Source organism: Gavia stellata, chromosome 17 (genome assembly GCF_030936135.1).
Source record: "Gavia stellata isolate bGavSte3 chromosome 17, bGavSte3.hap2, whole genome shotgun sequence".
Lineage (NCBI taxonomy): Eukaryota > Metazoa > Chordata > Aves > Gaviiformes > Gaviidae > Gavia > Gavia stellata.
In genome coordinates this window covers 14,360,529-14,379,241 of record NC_082610.1, presented here as the reverse complement: position 1 = coordinate 14,379,241, position 18,713 = coordinate 14,360,529, and the positions used below count along the sequence as shown (strand labels likewise).

Below are 18,713 nucleotides of genomic sequence, written 5' to 3'. Positions count from 1 at the left end.
TCAGGCCCATCACTGAATCCTTCCATGGACCAGGCTTAGAAGCCCAGGGTTGGGCCAAATACTCTGGATTTAGAATTATCCTTACATCAATGGAATTTGTTCATAATTTAAGCACATATGATGCACCGTCTGAGCTCAGTGATCTGTCAGAACGATTGCAGACAATGGACATTACACTGCCAGAAGCGCTCTCACATTTGTCAGGACAGGTTTAGATTTCTGCTTGCACTGTTGTTAGTTTAGGAACGTATGCAATAAAGATGGCAGTGCCAAATAAAATTTGTACTATGAAAACAGGGATATGCATGAGAGCAAAGCTGTTAAAAACCATGTAGCAAAATTAGGAGCTTGGCAAACAGTAAAAAAACCTGGCTAATGACAGCAAGACTTTTTAAGACTAAAGCTTACTTGAACATCTATTTTTTCCTGCATATTAATTTGGTGTTGTAGTCTTTCCTAATCAAAAAATGAATCCATGGTAAGAATGGGCTGAATCACTTTTTGAAAAGTGTGGTCCACACGTACCAGAATTGTTGCCTAAGTAGTAATTGACTATTACAAGAAGTTTAACACTCCTACAGAACTTGAAAATGCCTGTACAGAGAAGTGTCACAGAAATCCTTAATGTCTTGCCAGGAATAGTGAGTCATTCCTAGGGTCTTCTCTCTCTTTTTATTTTTTTTTCTTTTTTTTTTAAAGTACTTACTTTAATAGCCTCTGGCCAATTTATTTCTTTATGTGAATGTATTTCCATTTTTCAAGCAGAAACTTTTGGCAATAATAGATGTGGCAAAAACATTGTGAACGTTTTATTGCGTGATCTACATATAAGTACTCATTGTAAAATATTTATGGAATATAAATGCATAACTACGAAAGTAATACTTTGTCTAGCCATTAATTTAGTATGACAATAATGTATGTAGTAAGGAAATGGGATCCATTAGTGGGCTCGTGGATTACAAAGGCTTTATTTCTGTATCGCTCTATCTGTTATTTCCAAGTTGTGCTGACAATTATAATTAATTCTTTCATAGGTAGAAATTTTGAAAAATTTCATCACTGATATAAATGATACAGTATTCATTCGTGAACTTGTGCATCATTCATAGATGTCCGTCTCAAAATGTTATATATCCACTGCTGAATGTTTGATGACGCTTTGGTTTTGATTCAGGTATACTCAGTCAAAAATAATTGCAACAATATGAATCAACAGTAGCAATTAATATATTTGAAAGAATTTATGTAGCTATATGCACACTGAAATTGATCTTTTACCCTCAGAACCCTAAAATAGTAACTGCCATTCTTTTTCATTGAAATAATAAGCTTAACAGATTTTCATAAAACTCCAATAATATATTTCATAATACTCCCATAAATTACGATAATAGTTCTTCAGTTATCTTTTGATGACTCAGACAGTACTACGTACACTGTTTAAATCAGAACTTCTAGGCTAGCAAGCAATTTACAGCTCAAAATACACTTTTCTTGTACGATTAATGTATATTATATGGAAACCCTTCCTCACTCAGAACGAAGAAATAAATTTCAGGTCCAAGAAATAACTAGCAATAATAACCATGTGAATTTCTCTCTAAATATATTTTTGTTTTATTCAAACAAGAACTTACAAATAAGAACTATTTCCATGACCAGGATATACTACAACAGCTCTGCTGTGTTGAACCTTGTACCCCTTATTTGTTCCAGGACCGGACAGAAAGAGCCAGCCTCTTTTCTGCAGTTCTCTTTCCACAGGGATTATTTTAGCCTGCTTTCACCACTGCGTCATCTTTCCCAGCCAGTTTTGATGATCAAACAAGGTTAGTTGCCCTGAAGGCCTGTCCTGAAAAGGACAAATTATGTCAGTTCACAAAAGCTATGGATTTTAAAAAATTAGGAATAGTCTTTAAAAAATTGTATAGTTAATATTTTTTGTGACAAAATATTCCAGTGTTTTAAGTTGGCCAGCAGTTTAAAAAATGTTAAAAAATGCCTTTGGCAACATGAATGCAAGGCTGTCATAGAGAAAAAAATGTCTGCACCTCTACTGAGAATTTGCAAAAGAATAGGAAAGGAATTTGGCACCATTTATAGAGACAAGTTATTTTTTCCTATTTACAGTACTAAATACAAAATGATAGATTTCTTTGTGAGCACTTCTGAGATCATCTTTAAATGATTCTAAAGACAAGTATGTACATTTATAGCAGCTGTCAAATTTTTGCCCTCAGTCTTAACCTAGTTGATGAAAATGTCATCAAATACGACCAATGTCGTACACGAATGCTTACAGTTAAGCCGTCTTTCCACCTTATAAAATATCTATTAATGAAGTAAATTTGTTACCTGCATTAAATCTAAATATGGACTGTTCACATTGTCAAGAAAGACAGTTCTCAAAAAAACTTAGTCAAAATATTCGGTCCTGAATGTATGATGACAGTATCCAATTTAATCTAATATTAAGTATCCAGTTTTATTTTAGAGATTAAGATCCAGGTTTGTGGCATTAAAATCAAAAGACACAAATCAATGACTTGGGAAGTGTAAGAGGCACTTAATGTGAAGTGATTATCAACCATGGTGACTTGAGACTAAAGTAGGTGTAAATGTACTCCAACTAAATACAGGATATCAAATTGAAGGGTCTTCTGAAACAAATGTGATTGCCCTTTCTGCCCTCCAGTATTTGTAGACTACAGTGGACGACAATTTTTAGGTGTTTTGGGGCTTTTTTTCTTTTAATAGGGGAAGGAAGAACACCACTGTTTCAAGGTCTCTCTTCTGTAGTTCACTCTCCTGATTATCATTTTAAGAGAGTCTTGTACTCTGTGCCAGAAGAAGGTATCCACCCCCTCTCATGTTGGCCTAGATGACTTATCATCAAATGGATGTTCACCATACAATACCAGAAAGGGAGCTAACTGTACAAAATAAATTCTTTCTGTCTCAGGGTTTTGCTGTCCTTAGTTTCTTACAGTGTCCCACATTTCATTTAAATAGGGATAGCATTGTCATAAAACCGCTGAGAGTTACTTACCTAATGCAGCTCACTTTTTGTTACCACATGTTCGTGCCTATGCCATCTATTCTAGGAGCAGTCTGACTTTTGCTTGGCTGGTGAGCTTCACTTCATCATTCCTCTTCAGCGCAAATAGTATCTTCAAGTCTCCTAAGGCTAATATTGACCACTTATTTCTCCCAATAGTAACAGTCAAACTCCCAGCAATTGCTAGATATTAAGCAATGAATTTCGTTTTTTTATTTGAGGAAGATTGAGATTAATTGATAACACTTTTATTCTTATACATAAACAGCTACTTGGTGCAGGAAGCTATACTGCATGAGTAATGAAATACAGGCCACAGAAATTAAAGTAGGGTATTTGAATGTACAGTACCATGCCCATTCCTGCTTGCTCAACAGTAACAGCGCTGCTGTTTGCCAGTAACTACTTGTCCATCTGACAGGAGCAGCTTTGTGATCTCCCTGGGACCTGTCCTTCCCCTTCTCCAAGGGGATGGAGACGCTGCCTTCATTCAGTCTCTTACTCTGGCACAACAGAGTTTTCTTTCTTCTTTTGCAATCTGCTGTGCCTAGGTAGCGCAAAACATGCAGTCCCTGGGAGCGTTACCACTGACCACAGTGCAGCCAATCTTTTACCAAAGAACTCCATACAGCTACAGGAGCATAGTATACAGCAACACAGTGGTTAATGTAGATTGACGGTGAGTGGTATCCCAAAAGGGCACTTGGTGGAATGTTGTTTCCTCTAGTGAATCAGCAGAAGAGGAGGCATAATGGCCTTGCCTTTTAGCTCCTGTATATTAATCTCTGCAGAGCAATGCCTGCCATCGCTCACATGTCAGATGCTGTTTATATCTACGCTGGAAACATAACATAGAACAAAATAGTACCATTAATTTCTCTTGAGACTGTATATGCATGTTTTAGGTTAGCTATTTTTTCATTGCTGCACTTAGTTCAAGCATTGTCTTAGCAGTATTGTAAGGTGGCTTGAAAAGTTGTTTTGTCTGTGAATTTGTCCAGTTGCTCTCTCAATAACATGACCAAAAGACCACGATGTGTTCAGGTGCAAACATTGTCACAGCACAGGTATGACATGTCTCATGAAGTACCACCTTGCCTTTGCTTGGACATGCTGCTCTTAATGACACCCAATACCAGTGTTGGAGGACAGAGAAGCATTGTATCTATTTAGCATCTCCGTGCCAGCTGTGATTTGACGAGCGTTCATCACCTTTCCTTGTTTATCTGTTATTTAGACTGAAGACTTCTACTCTTATCATTCTTTATATGAAGCTATTCCATAATTTGACTCATTCTTTCCACTTTTCCTGGTGCCTTCAGTACCGCCACAGCATTTTAAGGTGGGAAACAACCACAGCCAGTATTCAAGTCTGAATGGTGTCAGATGCAGTATGGATTTATACAGTGGCATAGTAATGCTTTAAGTTTTGTTCTCATTCCTAATAATTGCTAATATTTAATTTGGCTGAACATGTTTTTGTAGAGCTATCAATTGTGTATTCATTTCTCTGAAGTGATCCTGATTATCAGGTTGCCAACTGTGAAACTAAAAGTGAGAAAATACTATTTTCTCCTAACATAGACGTTTTAGAAGTAGATTATTTAAATGTGAGGATACTTTAGTTTTACTTTTCAGTCCTGTAGTCTTTCATATTGTGATTTCTTGCTGTAATATGTTGCCTCATCAGTGTGTCTCATTAACATGGCTTGGAGAAAACAGCAGTTAACCATCTTGGTTACTCAGCACTGTTTTTTCTGCTGTGTCTATTGGCTGTGTCTGTGTTACCGGAGCCTTTTGTCATGTGGATTTTCATCTCCTTTGAAGATGTCTAAAACTGTCAGATCATTTCATGCAGGCCACTGTACATCATTAAATATAGCAAGGGTGACATTTTCTCAGGTGCAGAGGTCAATATAATGTTTATGCATTACTTAAATTTTACTGAAAGTCTTGTTTAAGGCCTTCGTTCAAATTTTCTAACACCTTTGGATAACTAATAAACCACTAACTTCACTAATTTCAGTAACTGTTTGCCATATTTGGGCAAAATCTATGTAAAATGCTTCCTTTCTGATTTGATGCCTTTGTTATCTGAAAAAGAGCCATTTGATTTTGCCTTGTTCATTCCTTTCTCTCATTTTGTGTTTAAATATTATACTCTCGGTTCAGATGCATCAGCAGGGAATATGTTGGGTGCTTTTTAACACCAACGCACTTTGTTTAGCAAAAAACCCACTGGCTTTAGCCCTGCCTAGAGAGGGCTCATACTGAGCCTAAAGGGCAAGCAGGAGCATTCAGAAGGAAGTGAATTACTTCCCTCCATGGTGAGCATTTCCCCTTTCAAGAGGTTATTCCTGCCTCTGACACCCTCTTATGCTGCTGCCTTGGGAATACGGTGGCAGTTGTGCTGCTTGAAGCACTGGAGAGCAGCTGAACTCCATTCCGTGCCACCCTTCCTGCTGTCACATGACCTGAATCAGTTTGCTTTAGAACACATTTTTAATAGCTGGACATCTGGTTAGTTTTGTTTTGAATGTATTTTTCTACCCATGTAATAGAGGAAAAAGACTTCAGGAAAATACTTATGTTGTTATTTAGTACACCTATACAATAGTTTGTATAGCTTCCAAAAGTTCCTTCATTTATATAGCTTTTAGCCATTTTCTGCTGTGAAGTTTTACAAATCCTGCCTTTTTTATCACTAAAAACGTGGTTCCTAACACTACTTGCTGTGCTGATCAGTATGTATCCAGAATAATGAGAGTCTTGGCATAGGTTAGCGTTCTACCAAACTAACGCACTTTTGCCAAAAGAGAGGAAATATCTGGCTATTGTTCTGTTACTGTAGGTGGAGTAAACGGATCTTCAGGGAGTTCCTTATTGCTGTGGGAAGTTGTTACAGAATGGCGTTGTAGCAGAGACCACGGGAATATTTACTGAAAGTTCACTGAAACTTGAAAGCTGTTCAGCTCACTTAATAAAATGTTTATATATCCTGTTTCAGTGCACTGCAAACAATGTTGAAGAAAGGAAGTTATTTCAGAGCAAATGAATTTTTATTAATCAGGAAGCTTAAAAATAACAAAACAAGTTAGATAATTTAAATGTCTGTTTATTTTTTTTCCTAGACAACACTGGAGCCCTCTCCAGGGAAAAAGAGAAAGTTCTCCAGCGGTTAAGAGAAATGTGTCATCGGTCCTGTAGTAATGAAAAGGTGACAGAATACTAGTTTGACTTTAATGACTGTGACTTCAGCAGCTGGATACTTGTTTAAAAAAATAAAACATATGAATACAGTATTAACTGATTCTCTTTTGTCTTAATGCCCGAGTCATGCAATCCTGTAGAGGAGTTCTCACAGTAATTTTTAACTCACTTTTCAGTTACAACTATATAAAAATATTTTACATTGTCCAAAATAAGAGCTCCAGTTAAGTGTTTCATTTTTGTTAAGCACTCGTAGTTTATCTTTGAGAGCAAAAAGACCCATTTAGAAATTTAATCACATCTTAGCTGTAATTAAGAAAGACAGTAATATTTTTCTAATATAATTCATAATAGTGCTTCTCATTTAGCTTTATATAATTTCAGAGACTTCCTGTACCCTTTTTTCCCCAAAGAGAAATGTAAGAGGATTTCCAGTCTGCTACCTCTGATTAACAGCGGCTGTTGTTTTACTCCTACCAAACTGCCGTCATTTGGTTTTTACCCTGAACTGCTTAAGCTCCTGACCTTTGTTAGCCCAGACACTGTATGAAAACTTAACTGCAGTTTTGGGAAGCACACCACCTCATAAACCACAGGCTTGTGATAGAAGGGCAACGACTGAAATGCAGCTTTAAAACCACCTTCTAGCAGTCTCAGAACAGGTAGGGTTGGACTCTGTCGCCTCCTGAAGCAAGAGGTCCCATTCGTACGCTCGCTGTCTGCCCACGACTGCTGCGACGTACGTACATGCTACAGATAGCCCTTTCTCAACAGCAATGGGTTTTGCCTCAGAGTGGAAAAAATAAGTGAGAGGCAAAACAGTACAAACCTAGTATTGATGTTTATACAGTGCTTTTCCCAGTGTCTGTGAGCATCTGTGCACAAACTCACAACTCAGTCAGCAAATTCTCACAGCTGTTTCTGAGGTAGCTTTTGTGAAGTTGGCAGTGGGTTTTGTTAATCAATTTTTAAGGGGTAACTGTGACTGAATTTACCCATACGTACTCCTATCTGTAGTCACGGTTTTCATGCAACCATTCGTAACAATGGCTGTGACGATTGTGTTTGCTCCCACGCGCTCTTCGTATCTTGAGAAGAAGAGGCAGTTTTCTCCAAGTACAAAGAAAAGGCAGCTAATAGCACAGGCATCCTATTTTACATCAGTGCCTTCATCTTCAGTGGTTTTAAAACTGCTACAGCATTTTCAAAACCAGTAAAATGGCTAACAGCAACTTTTCGTAAGGGAAAGAAAGGTATTTCTACTTCCACAACGCAAGTTTTCCTCAAGTAATGAGATTTTTGTATTGCACGCAGGAACCTTCAGGTGAAGAGACACGCTGCCGCGTTCCGAGTAAGAGAACTACCGAGCAGTACGGAAAGCACCGGCAAAGCCGGCCGGGGGGAAGCCCCTCAGGACGCGTAACGCCGAGCAGCAGGCAGAGGTTTGTAAAGTGACGGGTGCGGCGCCACAGAAGGGGCCGCCTCGGGCTGCCGGAGGACAGCCGGCCCGCCGAAGGCCTCTGCGGGCAGCGCGCTGCGGTGACTACCGGCCGCTACGCCAACGGCCGCCTAACGGCCCCTGAGCCAACGCGCATGCGCCGCCGGGCGGGGCCCGCGCGCCATCGCCCGCTCCAGGGGCGGGGCGGGCCGATCGATGACTCGAGGTGCGACTAGCAGCGCTTGGTTGCTTTCAGTCCAGAGCGATCGCTGCCGGAGCGGTTCCCCCTCGCTGCCCCGGAGCCCGCGCCGCTGTCGGGGGAAGGAGGATGGTAAGGGGCGGCCGGGCAGGGCCGGTTCCGGGCAGGGCACCCCCGCGCCCTCTGCCCGGGCTGCGGAGCGAGCACGGGAGGGAAGGGGGAGGGCGAGAAGGAGGGAGCGGGGCCGTGAGTAAGCAGTTCCCGGGCCATGCGGGGCCGGGCTCGCCACGGGCTGGGGCCGGGCCTGGGCCTGGGCCTCGCTGCCGGGACCTGGGGCTGCCCGGGGAAGGGGGCGGCCGCGCTCCCCTCGGCGGGGCCCGGGGAGGGCGGGGGGGCGCGACCCCTTCGGCCCGGCCGGGCCCGGCGTGACGCTGCAGAGCGCTGGGTCATGGCGGCCCGGCTGCCCCCGAAAGCGGCCGGGCGGGCGCAGCAGCATCCTTAGCCCCGGCGGGGGCTCGGCAGGGCTGCCCGCGGGCGGAGCGGGGCAGGCAGCGGCCCTCCCCGGCTCGGGCACCGGCATCTCGCGCTTCTGCTCTTGACGCTTTCCCTCCCGGTGTCGGGGGCGGAGGCAGCGGGCTCGCTGCTCCGTGCGACTTCGAGCTTGTGCTGCCCGTTAAGTGTGTGCTCTTACTCCGGCGTGAAAAGAGATTTGACCGGAGAACGGCCCCCTGTTTCGGGCCTGGGAACAAATACTTCGCGTGAAAAGCCCTGTAGAGAAAACACCCAGAACTTCGCTCGGGAATGCTCTTTCTGTCTGCTTATTAGCTATACTAATGGATTCTATTTTGTTCATTCTAGTTTCGCAACCAGTATGACAATGATGTCACAGTTTGGAGCCCTCAGGTAAAACCTTCCTAAGCTTGCTAACTGGCTTTTTACTTGCTTTTTGTATTTCCTTCACTTTTGCAGCAGTGGTATCGCAATGTATTCAGGTGCCTACAGCTTACCACAGTCTGCTCTCTTCTTGTTTTGTAGGCTGTAGGTTTCTAGAAAGCCATTAGCACTTTTCTAAGCTTCTGGGGTGTGAGCCTGAATGATGCTTAGGTGGGTCCTGTTATCTCACAGTCCTTCAGGCAGTTGTTTTCTGAACGTACCTGTGAGGCACAAAATAGATGCTATAATAGACCTCTAATAAAAAGTTGGTAAGTAAGGTAACAAAAAGCATGAAACTGAGCTTGAGTCTCCCCAGTGTTAGGCTACTGCTAAGCCATTCTCTCTTTTATTCACTAGCCAATGTTGGAAAGGAACTATTTAGTCTACAGTTGGAAAAAACTTTCATATAATGAATTTTTTTTTATTAAGAGCTTTACTGTATTCAGATTCCTCAGAACAAAATCAAATTATTAAATGTTAGTATTTAGTGCTTAAGTAAGAATGTGCTGACTTCTTCAAGTATGGTATAACAGCACCCATTTCTCTTCTTGTGCACACAATTTTTACTGCCTTGTAAGCCCCTATTTGAATGACTGTACCTATACGGTAATCTGAAGCATGGACTCTTGAGATACTGATTTCGTCATATGAATTCACAAATATTAATTTTCTAAATTGAAATGGTTGCAAATATACCTGTTGAATAAATTCCGTGTATAAAGCTTGTAATTACAACATTGGGAGCTAGAACATGCAAGTGATTAAATGCCATGTAAGTTTGTAATGCAGTTTACATTGTGCTTCACTGATGAAGTCCGTGCAACTGTGTCCCTAGTTTCCCATGTTGTAGAACGTTAGGGAGGCTTCATACTATCTTTGTACTTAAGATTATATTAACATTTGCGCTTGGATTTGAAATTTTATTACCTCTGGATCAGCTTCATATTGTGTATTCCTCTAAAGCTTACGCAGGGTGTGTTTACTTCAGAATAAATATTCTAGAATTTTAAAAGCAAGTGTCAGTGCAGGTGTTTAATATTGCCTCTTCTCTTGGTAGGTACATGTTAAGATAGGGTACTTGAGGAAAATCAGAGGCTTGAAAATGGACTCATTTCTAGATTTATTTTAAATGCAAGTAGCAAATTGTATTAGTGTAAAATTAATATATCATTAGTTTGTGGGTTTGTATTTCTACTGAAAATCTTCATCATGTAGTAATATTGTTTGAAAGATAGATTTTCAATATACATTGTAACAGAGCATGTTTCATACTTTCTATCCTATATGAAGGCAACCTTGAATGTTGGAATGTTCTTTAGTCAATGCCATGATAGTTGTAGATGGCTTTGAACTGCTTTCATCCTTCTTAATGGTTGTGTTTCTCTGGCAGATTCTGTATCAGGAACTTTAATTTTATTTTTTTCAATCTATCTGTTACTTTAGAAGTTACTTTAAAACTGTAACATTTTCTTGAGACATTTAGTAGATACCATGAAGTCATTAACTACACTAATTTCTATTTTTTTTTCCCCATAAATTGCCTTGAAAATACGAACAGTGTTGATGTCTTTTTTATAAAAGACATTTAAAATTGCTACTCTGCTGCAATTACTGCTCCATACATTCCTGTAGGTGAGGCAGTGATATGATACGGTAATAATTATTGGCATTGTTAATACAGGAGCAAAGAATAATCATATTTTGTTGGGGAGTGTTTTCAAATATTGTTGTCAAGAAAAGGAAATATGAGATTAAAGGCTAGAAGAAGTTTCACGCATTTACAGCCTTTCAAGTTATTAATGAAAGTTGATAAATACATGTTGGACGGGTCACAGTGATTCCATACTGCTCTTGGGCAGGAAATAATCCTATGTTATTGAAATTCCATTTATAATTTAGTGGATGAAATGGAACATTAGGGTATTTTAAGCATCTAGTGGACTTTTTATTTCTCTAGATAAATCAAATAAAAAACCTTTTACCAAAAAAAACCCCAACAACCTCACAGAAGGTGATTTCCTGTACATTATCCCCAGTACATTTCACTAGAACAGCTAGTACATTCCACTCCATCACAACTGATAGGATGCAGCTGTGTGCTGCAGTTAGTAATTCCAGGACTTGCACGGTAGCAGTGAACGTGCTGACTATTTGACATAGGCTGGCCAGCTAGTGCCCAGAAAACTAGCTACTGTGCCCTCAGTGGTTGCATTAAAAGGATGTTGTCTTGTTTTCCTGCAAAGCTTCCAGCCGCCTTTGCAGAACTTGTGGGGACTTAATTGTCTTTGAGACCTCTACTCCTCTTTCAGATTTTACTGCAGTTGACTAATAACTTGTTCAGAAGTTATTAGGGGATGGATGGTGAGACACAAAATTGCATAAGACTCATTTCTTCAGGAAACTCGATTAAAAGTTAAGCGTCCAACTTCAGCTGGAAGTTCTGTATTTGAATCACACTGGGTCAAATACTGATAATACTGATTCCTCTGAAGACGGTGACAGAAGTCTTGCGATTCTGCTAATGTCAGGATTAATCACCCTTTCTTTTTAGTTTTCCCGTTTCTTTGTATGCAGTAGTGAGTGGCTCAGAGGTGGCCACATTTATGTGGGTGAATTGTGATGAGGCGTTTGCAAAAGATTGATTGTAAGCTTAAACTGTGTTATGCAGTCAGTGTACCTGTTGGGTGGGGGAATCGAAGGTCTGAGAATCAAGAACAATTGAAAATTGATACAGAGGATTGATTTTAGAATTATTACCTTTGATTTTATTCTGTAGGGCCGAATTCATCAAATAGAATATGCCATGGAAGCCGTGAAACAAGGCTCAGCTACTGTGGGGCTGAAGTCGAAAACACATGCTGTTCTGGTTGCTCTAAAGGTAACTTCAAAACTGTGTTCTCAGGACAGTAATGTTAGTAAAAGAGTTTTGGTTTGGCAAATTAGTTTGGTGCAGTCTGAACATTTACGTGTAATGTAAATGCAATCCCAGCTTCCTTTTGCTTGAGTACAGTATAGACCTATAAATATTTTCAGTACCTATGCCAAGCAGATTTTCACAAAATGGTGAAAGACATGAAAGATTTTTTCCTTTTAAAAGGTAAGTGTTCCTCTTTTTTTTTTTTTAAGTTTTTCATTAGTTATTAAATAGTAAAACTATTTATTTCTTTTCCCAAAGCTTGAGTGAGTGCCTGTTCTTTCTTTCTAACAGTTTCCTACTGAAGTGGAATTAGGTTTTTCTTGTCTTCTGTTGCAAGTTTATAAATTTATTTTTTTATTGTTTCATGACCATATTCAGTTCTTGCTATAAATGTTAGCAGATTTCTCCACAGCGCTTGGCAAACTGTTCAGTTTGCCACATAGCTTTCTCCTTTTATGCATAGAGAGCACAGTCTGAGCTGGCAGCTCATCAGAAAAAAATCCTGTACGTTGACAACCATATTGGTATCTCAATTGCTGGACTTACTGCTGATGCAAGACTCTTGTGGTGAGTATCTTAGTTGTTGACATACACAGTTCTGCAATAATAAGTGAAAGTTCATTTGTAGACTATTGCAAATGAAATTTTATGGTCAGCTAAGGATTAGTCTTGAGTTACTGCAGTGTTGTATTATGCCAAAGACCTCAGCATGGAATTCTGGCAGATTTCTAATTAGCTGACAGAAATCTCACTTGTTTGGCCCAAAATTTTGCTCTTTGATTTTGTTACTAGTAAGACAGTCCTGTCTGGTTTCCTTGGTGTGATAGGGTTTCTAAGCAGTCTGAGGAAGTGCATCACTTATTTCCCTCTAGCAGCTGCTTCTGTGTACACAGACTTAAGGAAGCTATTAAAAACATATACTTCTGTATGTGTCAGCTTCAGAGGGGCTTGCTTTTTACCTGCTGGGCACATAGTTTCATGACATCAGGTAAATGTATATGGAAAGAGGAGTGTTCCTCAGTTTGATAGGAAAGGATAAAGAAGGCATAGAAAGAATTTCTAAAATAAATTTTAATTGCTGTAATGCTACAAAAAAATGTTACCATTTAATTGTGGCTTTTTTCCAGATGATTTGTCTGTTGCCTGCGTGAACTTCTACCTTCTTTGCATTTGTATGGCTGAAATACTATAAAACTCTTTCAAACCTGTGGTCAACTTTCTAAATAACAATTATAGGTCATGATGAAATGATGTAATGCCTTTGACCCTTTTCTCAACGAGCAGAGCTGAAACAAAAATACGCTTACCTTAACAGACAAGTATTGAGACAAAAACCTCATTGTGACTTTCATCTATGCATTGGTTTGACACTTTTTTGCTTTTTTTTCTCCTAGCAATTTCATGCGTCAGGAGTGTCTGGATTCTAGATTTGTGTTTGATAGACCTCTTCCAGTTTCTCGCCTAGTGTCTCTAATTGGAAGCAGTATCCTTTTATTTTTTTAATGCTTGTAACACTCTTAGAGCTTTTTACTTGTTCGTACTTGTCATCAAATGATTTTCATTTATCACAGCTTAAAAGTCATATTAAATTGAAAAAGTTAATTCGAAGTTAATTTTTCTTTATTCACATTACTTGTGTATTCTTTCGGGGAATATCCCATAATATGCACTGAACAGGTAGAGAAGTGATAAAGTGCTATGCAACATTTAACATAGTGCTGTTTTTCTGTTACACAGCCCCATGCCTTTGGAGGTGGGGGAGGAAAGATGACTGCACTGTTCAAAATATGATCATTTACTCGATTGCAGCTGCTTGCTCAGGTTGGAGCATAGCAGAGGCCTTGTATTCTGTTAGCAGGTGCCTAGAAAAAGTTCAAAGGGATAAGAAATTAAATGAGGCTGTGCAGCATCAGATGAACTGTTTGTATTACTTGGTTGAATGCACCACTCAGTTATTTCGGGAAAGCTAATTGCTAAATTTTCTTTTGGTGAAAAAGAAGTTGGTATTCCAAATAAGTTGTGAGATCTGTTTCTTTTGAACATAGTCTTTACTCCTGCAAAAAGGTTTGCGAAGACTGTATAACGATTTTGGAGTGTCTCTGCTCTGCTTGGCTTAGGAAAATGTTTTGGGTAATTAACATGTTATTTTGAGATTGTTTCCTTAGCTTACTTAAGAAACCCAGATACCAACGCAGCGTTATGGCAGAAGACCGTATGGCGTAGGACTGCTCATTGCAGGTTATGATGTAAGCAAGCTGCGCTAGTTACTATTGATCTAAAAGAAAATGTGCTTAATGCAATTTTATGCAACAAATAGATGTTAAGGGGGGAAGGTGGAAGAGGCAGACTCATCAAAATTCTCTGAATAAGGAAATAATTTTCTGTATCTTACCATAAAACATAACTTTTAAAAATGACAATTAATAGCCAATCCTATCTACCCTTATGAGGTATACATTTGCAAAATGAAAAAAGAATTATTTTAAAGTGCAAAATGAGATACTGCAAAAATAAGATTTGTTTGTGTTTTAGGGGATCAAAATGTTGATCCCGTCATGACAGTAATTATTTTACTATTGATTATGGAGCGTTATGAACTACTATTTTAAATACTTCTTATAAAAATTGATGTGGAAATCATCACTGGCCTCTCTCTTGCTTGTTTAGCAACAACAGTTTGCTTAATGCAGCACACACAGAATCTCTGCCCTCAAGATTTTTGATGTGAGGAAGGTTGAAGGAAACTGTTGTCTTGCCTGAAATCTTGTGTGGCATGGTTAAGTCTACAGCAGGTTTTTACTTTTGTGCAGATAAGACGGAGTGCATGTAAAATACCTACTGCAAGCTATGAAGTAGGAAGCACACGTAAGCACAGTACAGTTTATGGAACAGAGAAAGAAACATTTTTGGTGCCAGCTATCCTGCCCACATAAAAATTGCATTTTAATGAACAAAGCGTAAAGAAATTTTTTTTGGTACATTATTGCTTCTTTTTTTACAGTAGCTTTGAAGGAATTGTATAAGAACAGTGATATGATAAGTAATATAAAATACATATGTATGTGCATCCATATACGCTATGCGATGTACCATGAAGCAAGACTGTTTTAGAAAATACGCGTTCCAGCAGCAGACTTGGTATGAAATTATACATTTGGTTGACGTTCTGTGGGGTTTTTTTCTCCCTTTGTAGGATATGGGTCCTCATATCTTCCAGACTTGTCCCTCTGCAAACTATTTTGACTGCAAAGCAATGTCCATTGGTGCTCGTTCACAGTCAGCGCGAACTTACTTGGAGAGACACATGACTGAATTTACTGACTGTGAGTAATGAAACCATGTCTATCTAATGGTACTCATCAATTATGCAGTTTATTTTCTGCTACTGCTCTGTTCTTTTGCATTTAGTAAGATAGGAAGATAAATGTTGGGAGCCAAGTTTGGCATAAGTGTAAATCTGCATGAAGACAAAACTGTAGAGAAAACGTTGCAAATCTTCACGTCTAACATCTGGATGCTTATTACATCTAATGAAAAGAGAAGTTGTGCTCAGAAAAGCAGAGGAAAAAAGTAAAAGCCCTCTGCCCTGTTTAACCCAGGGAAAGAACAATTCTTTCCGTATCAGAGCAAGGGTAGAATGTCAAGGCACGTATTTAGGTGGTGCATTTAAAATGGTGGATTTATTTCTATATGAAATAGTGATGAGGAGGCTACTGAATGGCTGCTTGGGGAAAAAATAGTGTGATTATCACTGCACTGGAGGCAAGGCAGCTGCCAAAACCAGATGCCCTTGACCACAAATGTAGGGAAGGGCTGGTTTCTCAAGGTACACTTTTATAACCAGCTCTGTGATCAGTACCAGACATACCAAAGGAGAGGAGTTCTGGAATTCAAGCTGATTTTTCTAGTTGTCAACTGGTAATGAGAAGAAGAGGAAATGAGTGTCTAGAGATAATACGATACATTTTGTAAATGTCTTTCTGATTTCATTTTAAGGTAATCTAAATGAGCTAGTTAAACATGGACTGCGTGCCCTGAGAGAGACTCTTCCTGCTGAACAGGATCTGACCACCAAGGTAAACAACTAGGTTTTCTTAACAAGAAATTTTACTGCCACAGTTATTAGAAATTACTGTGGCAAAATTCATGTAAAGTATGGCTGGTACTGAAATTTGAAAGCTGAATACTGGTAGATAATATTGTCTTCATCTCATGTCACCAGTTTATCTACAGTTTCCTTAATTATCTCAGATATAATTTTCTTAACAAAAATGATACTTTGTCTAAATAAGACACCCTGGTTGCTTCATTCTATTTTAAGCTTTGATCAGTGTTTAAGAAACATCGCATCATAACGTTGCATTGTAAGCACAGTCAGTAATTCACCTGGGAGGTGAGGGAAGGTAATGCACAATCAACTCTTTGAGTATCCAGCATCAAAAAGTTGCAGAAACTTCTGACAATGAATTGAGAAACTGTTGAACAAGAAAATGCTAAGGATATCCATTAGTTGGTGTTCTGCTTGTGGCTGATCTGCTCTTTTCCATGTTTAATTTTTTTTATTCTTAGCCCACCTTGGTTTTTAGAAGTTTTAAAATAATGAAAATGCAAAATAAGATTAAAACAAGTGGTTTTGAAGAATTGTGTACGTTATTAAAAAGAAAACAAAAAATTGAAAGAAATTTAAGCCCTTGAAAAGTGGTTTTACTTACAAGATTTTGAAATGTGATAGCTCTTGTAGGGTATAAATCTGCCTCCCTTTGCTTTTCTAGTACAATCTACCAAAAAGGGAGTCTCAAATTTTCCTTTTTTCTTTAAGTAGACACAAACAGCACGATGAGTCTCTTTATCTCAGGAGGAAACTTTTGTCTGTTTCACAAGCAAAAGCTGTAAAGCCACCGAGTTTTTTGCAGAAAAATGCTTCTCACTTCTTTCAAAACTTTGCTTAACAGAATGTTTCCATTGGAATTGTTGGCAAAGACATGGAGTTTACCATCTATGATGATGATGATGTAGCACCATTCCTAGAAGGTCTTGAGGAGAGGCCACAGAGAAAGGTGTGTGGTTTAGATATAAATCAATAGGCTTTGTTAAAAGACAGAATTTTGTGATATATGACCTATCGCATTTATGTTTAGGACATGTAACTGTCCACTACTCTAGTAGATTTTTAGGAATGCGATTTTTAAAATTTGAAGTGACTATATGAAAACCATATAATCTTAGCTGGAGCCTAAGGTGCTTATTAAATCAATTTCTGCTGAATTGGTGCCAGGCTGTTCCAGTGTCGTCATCTTTCCTCATCTTTGATCAAGTACTGGTTTTCACTTTTTTGAAACAGAAGTGGTGGCTACATATGTTTCTCCTGCCTGTCGCAAAAGGCATCCTTAATCTCCTAATTACCAACTCTGTCCTGTTCTATGCTTAATTTGGATAACACTACTTTGTAAGCTGTTTGCTGACATGAGCTGCACTTGTAATGCTCAATCCAGGATAAAGCTGATTTGTCAAGTGTTGTTTTCTGCCCTCCTATAATATATATATTTTTCCTCTCTTCAAGCCTGCTCCGCCTGCTGATGAACCTGCAGAGAAGGCAGAGGAGCCGATGGAGCACTAGTTGGTGGATGAGTTCCTCTGTGTTAACGTACGTCTAATTATACAGGAACGTTTATCCATTTGCCGGTAACTTTATCCTCACCTATATGCATTTTCTGCCAATACGTTCTGAGGATTACTCTTAAAAAAGAAAGAAACCAACCCACCTATCCTTAGAAGGTAGACAGGAGGTCATAATTGGGTGTATTTTCTTTGACAAGAAAGGTGTAATCATTTTCTAAATAGTACATGATACTGTTTTTTTAATGAAAAACATACTGTCTTTAACTTGTAAGGACAAGTGGAAATAAATCACTTTCTTGGAATCTGCTGTGGGTTTGGGTTTTTTTTTTTTCAATCTGAGCAGACAACGATTCAAATACTTCTGTCATATCAAGGTGCCATCATGTGTTTGGCCATTTCTCAGAGTGAGCATTTACTTACTGTATATAAATGTGGTGGTCTTGGAAACTGTTGAATTGAGCGGACTTCAAAATGCGTACAAAATAGTTGTGGAACAAACAGGATGCAGCGTGTTTCCCCATGTTGTCTTGTCGTCGTCTCAAACTCAACTTGAAAAGACAGTTCTGGTTGTGAGCGTTTACCAGAAACACTGCAGGCTGAAGAAGCATGAAGCTGCCAACCAGCTTGTGTTTTGGTTTTTGAGTTCTTCGCTGTAGTAAACCCCAGCTCATGGGGCACCAAAATGAATCACTTTGTTTCTTCAGAGCCATGAGCCAGCCATGGGGTAGCCAAGGGCTTTTAGCTCGCTAAGGGCCTAAATTGAAGTAACGAGGGAAGCACATAAAATTCCCATGACAGGTCCCCTGAGCTATGGCATCTCCGCATTGCCGTGGAATAAACAGGCTCTCCGGGGTTTTGTCCCTTCAGCTTGCTCTGCGGGCTCTGATGGAGGGGGACCCGGTGCCTGCTTGGATTCAAGCTGCGTTCCGCACATTTGGGACTGACAGGGGCTGCTTCAGGGACGTCCGGCAGGGAAGCCCAGCGAGTCGGTGCGTCCTAGGTGCAAAATGGGTGTCATGCTGTATTTTAAGCAAAACGAGTTCAGCTTGCTTATTTTTTTTTCTCATTTTCCATGTTGGATCTTCTATTATAATTATTCTCACGAATTAATACATTGAAAAGGATAAGAAACAAGCTGTTGGGGTGAACTCAGGTAGGGGTTTGATATCCTACTCAAGGTCCTTTAAAAAAAAAAAGGCTACAACTTGCATCTTGTCTTTTATTAATAAAGCATGGTGCTGTTTTGAACAGGCTTTGAATAGTGTGTTGAATCCATTTAAGTAGTTTGGTCATGAAAATATTAACAAAATAATAATGTGAGGGCTATGGATTTGGT

At 39.3% G+C, this 18,713-nt stretch overlaps 1 protein-coding gene across 1 annotated transcript; it reads left to right on the top strand.

Moving 5' to 3' along the window:
* Positions 1-7,965: 7,965 nt before the first annotated feature.
* Positions 7,966-17,673, top strand: PSMA1 (proteasome 20S subunit alpha 1). Its single transcript, XM_059825807.1, has 10 exons — positions 7,966-8,040; positions 8,767-8,811; positions 11,618-11,719; positions 12,222-12,325; positions 13,153-13,241; positions 13,934-14,004; positions 14,952-15,081; positions 15,755-15,834; positions 16,711-16,815; positions 17,319-17,673. The coding sequence occupies exons 1-10, from the start codon at positions 8,038-8,040 to the stop codon at positions 17,373-17,375; spliced, it is 786 nt and encodes a 261-aa protein (XP_059681790.1). The 5' UTR covers positions 7,966-8,037; the 3' UTR covers positions 17,376-17,673.
* Positions 17,674-18,713: the final 1,040 nt, after the last annotated feature.

Bases quoted from the DNA above. Each gene is read 5' to 3' on its own strand.
- PSMA1 (XM_059825807.1), top strand. The intron at 8,812-11,617 runs GTAAAACCTTCC...TTTATTCTGTAG, and splicing joins TCACAGTTTGGAGCCCTCAG to GGCCGAATTCATCAAATAGA. The intron at 11,720-12,221 runs GTAACTTCAAAA...TTTTATGCATAG, and splicing joins CTGTTCTGGTTGCTCTAAAG to AGAGCACAGTCTGAGCTGGC.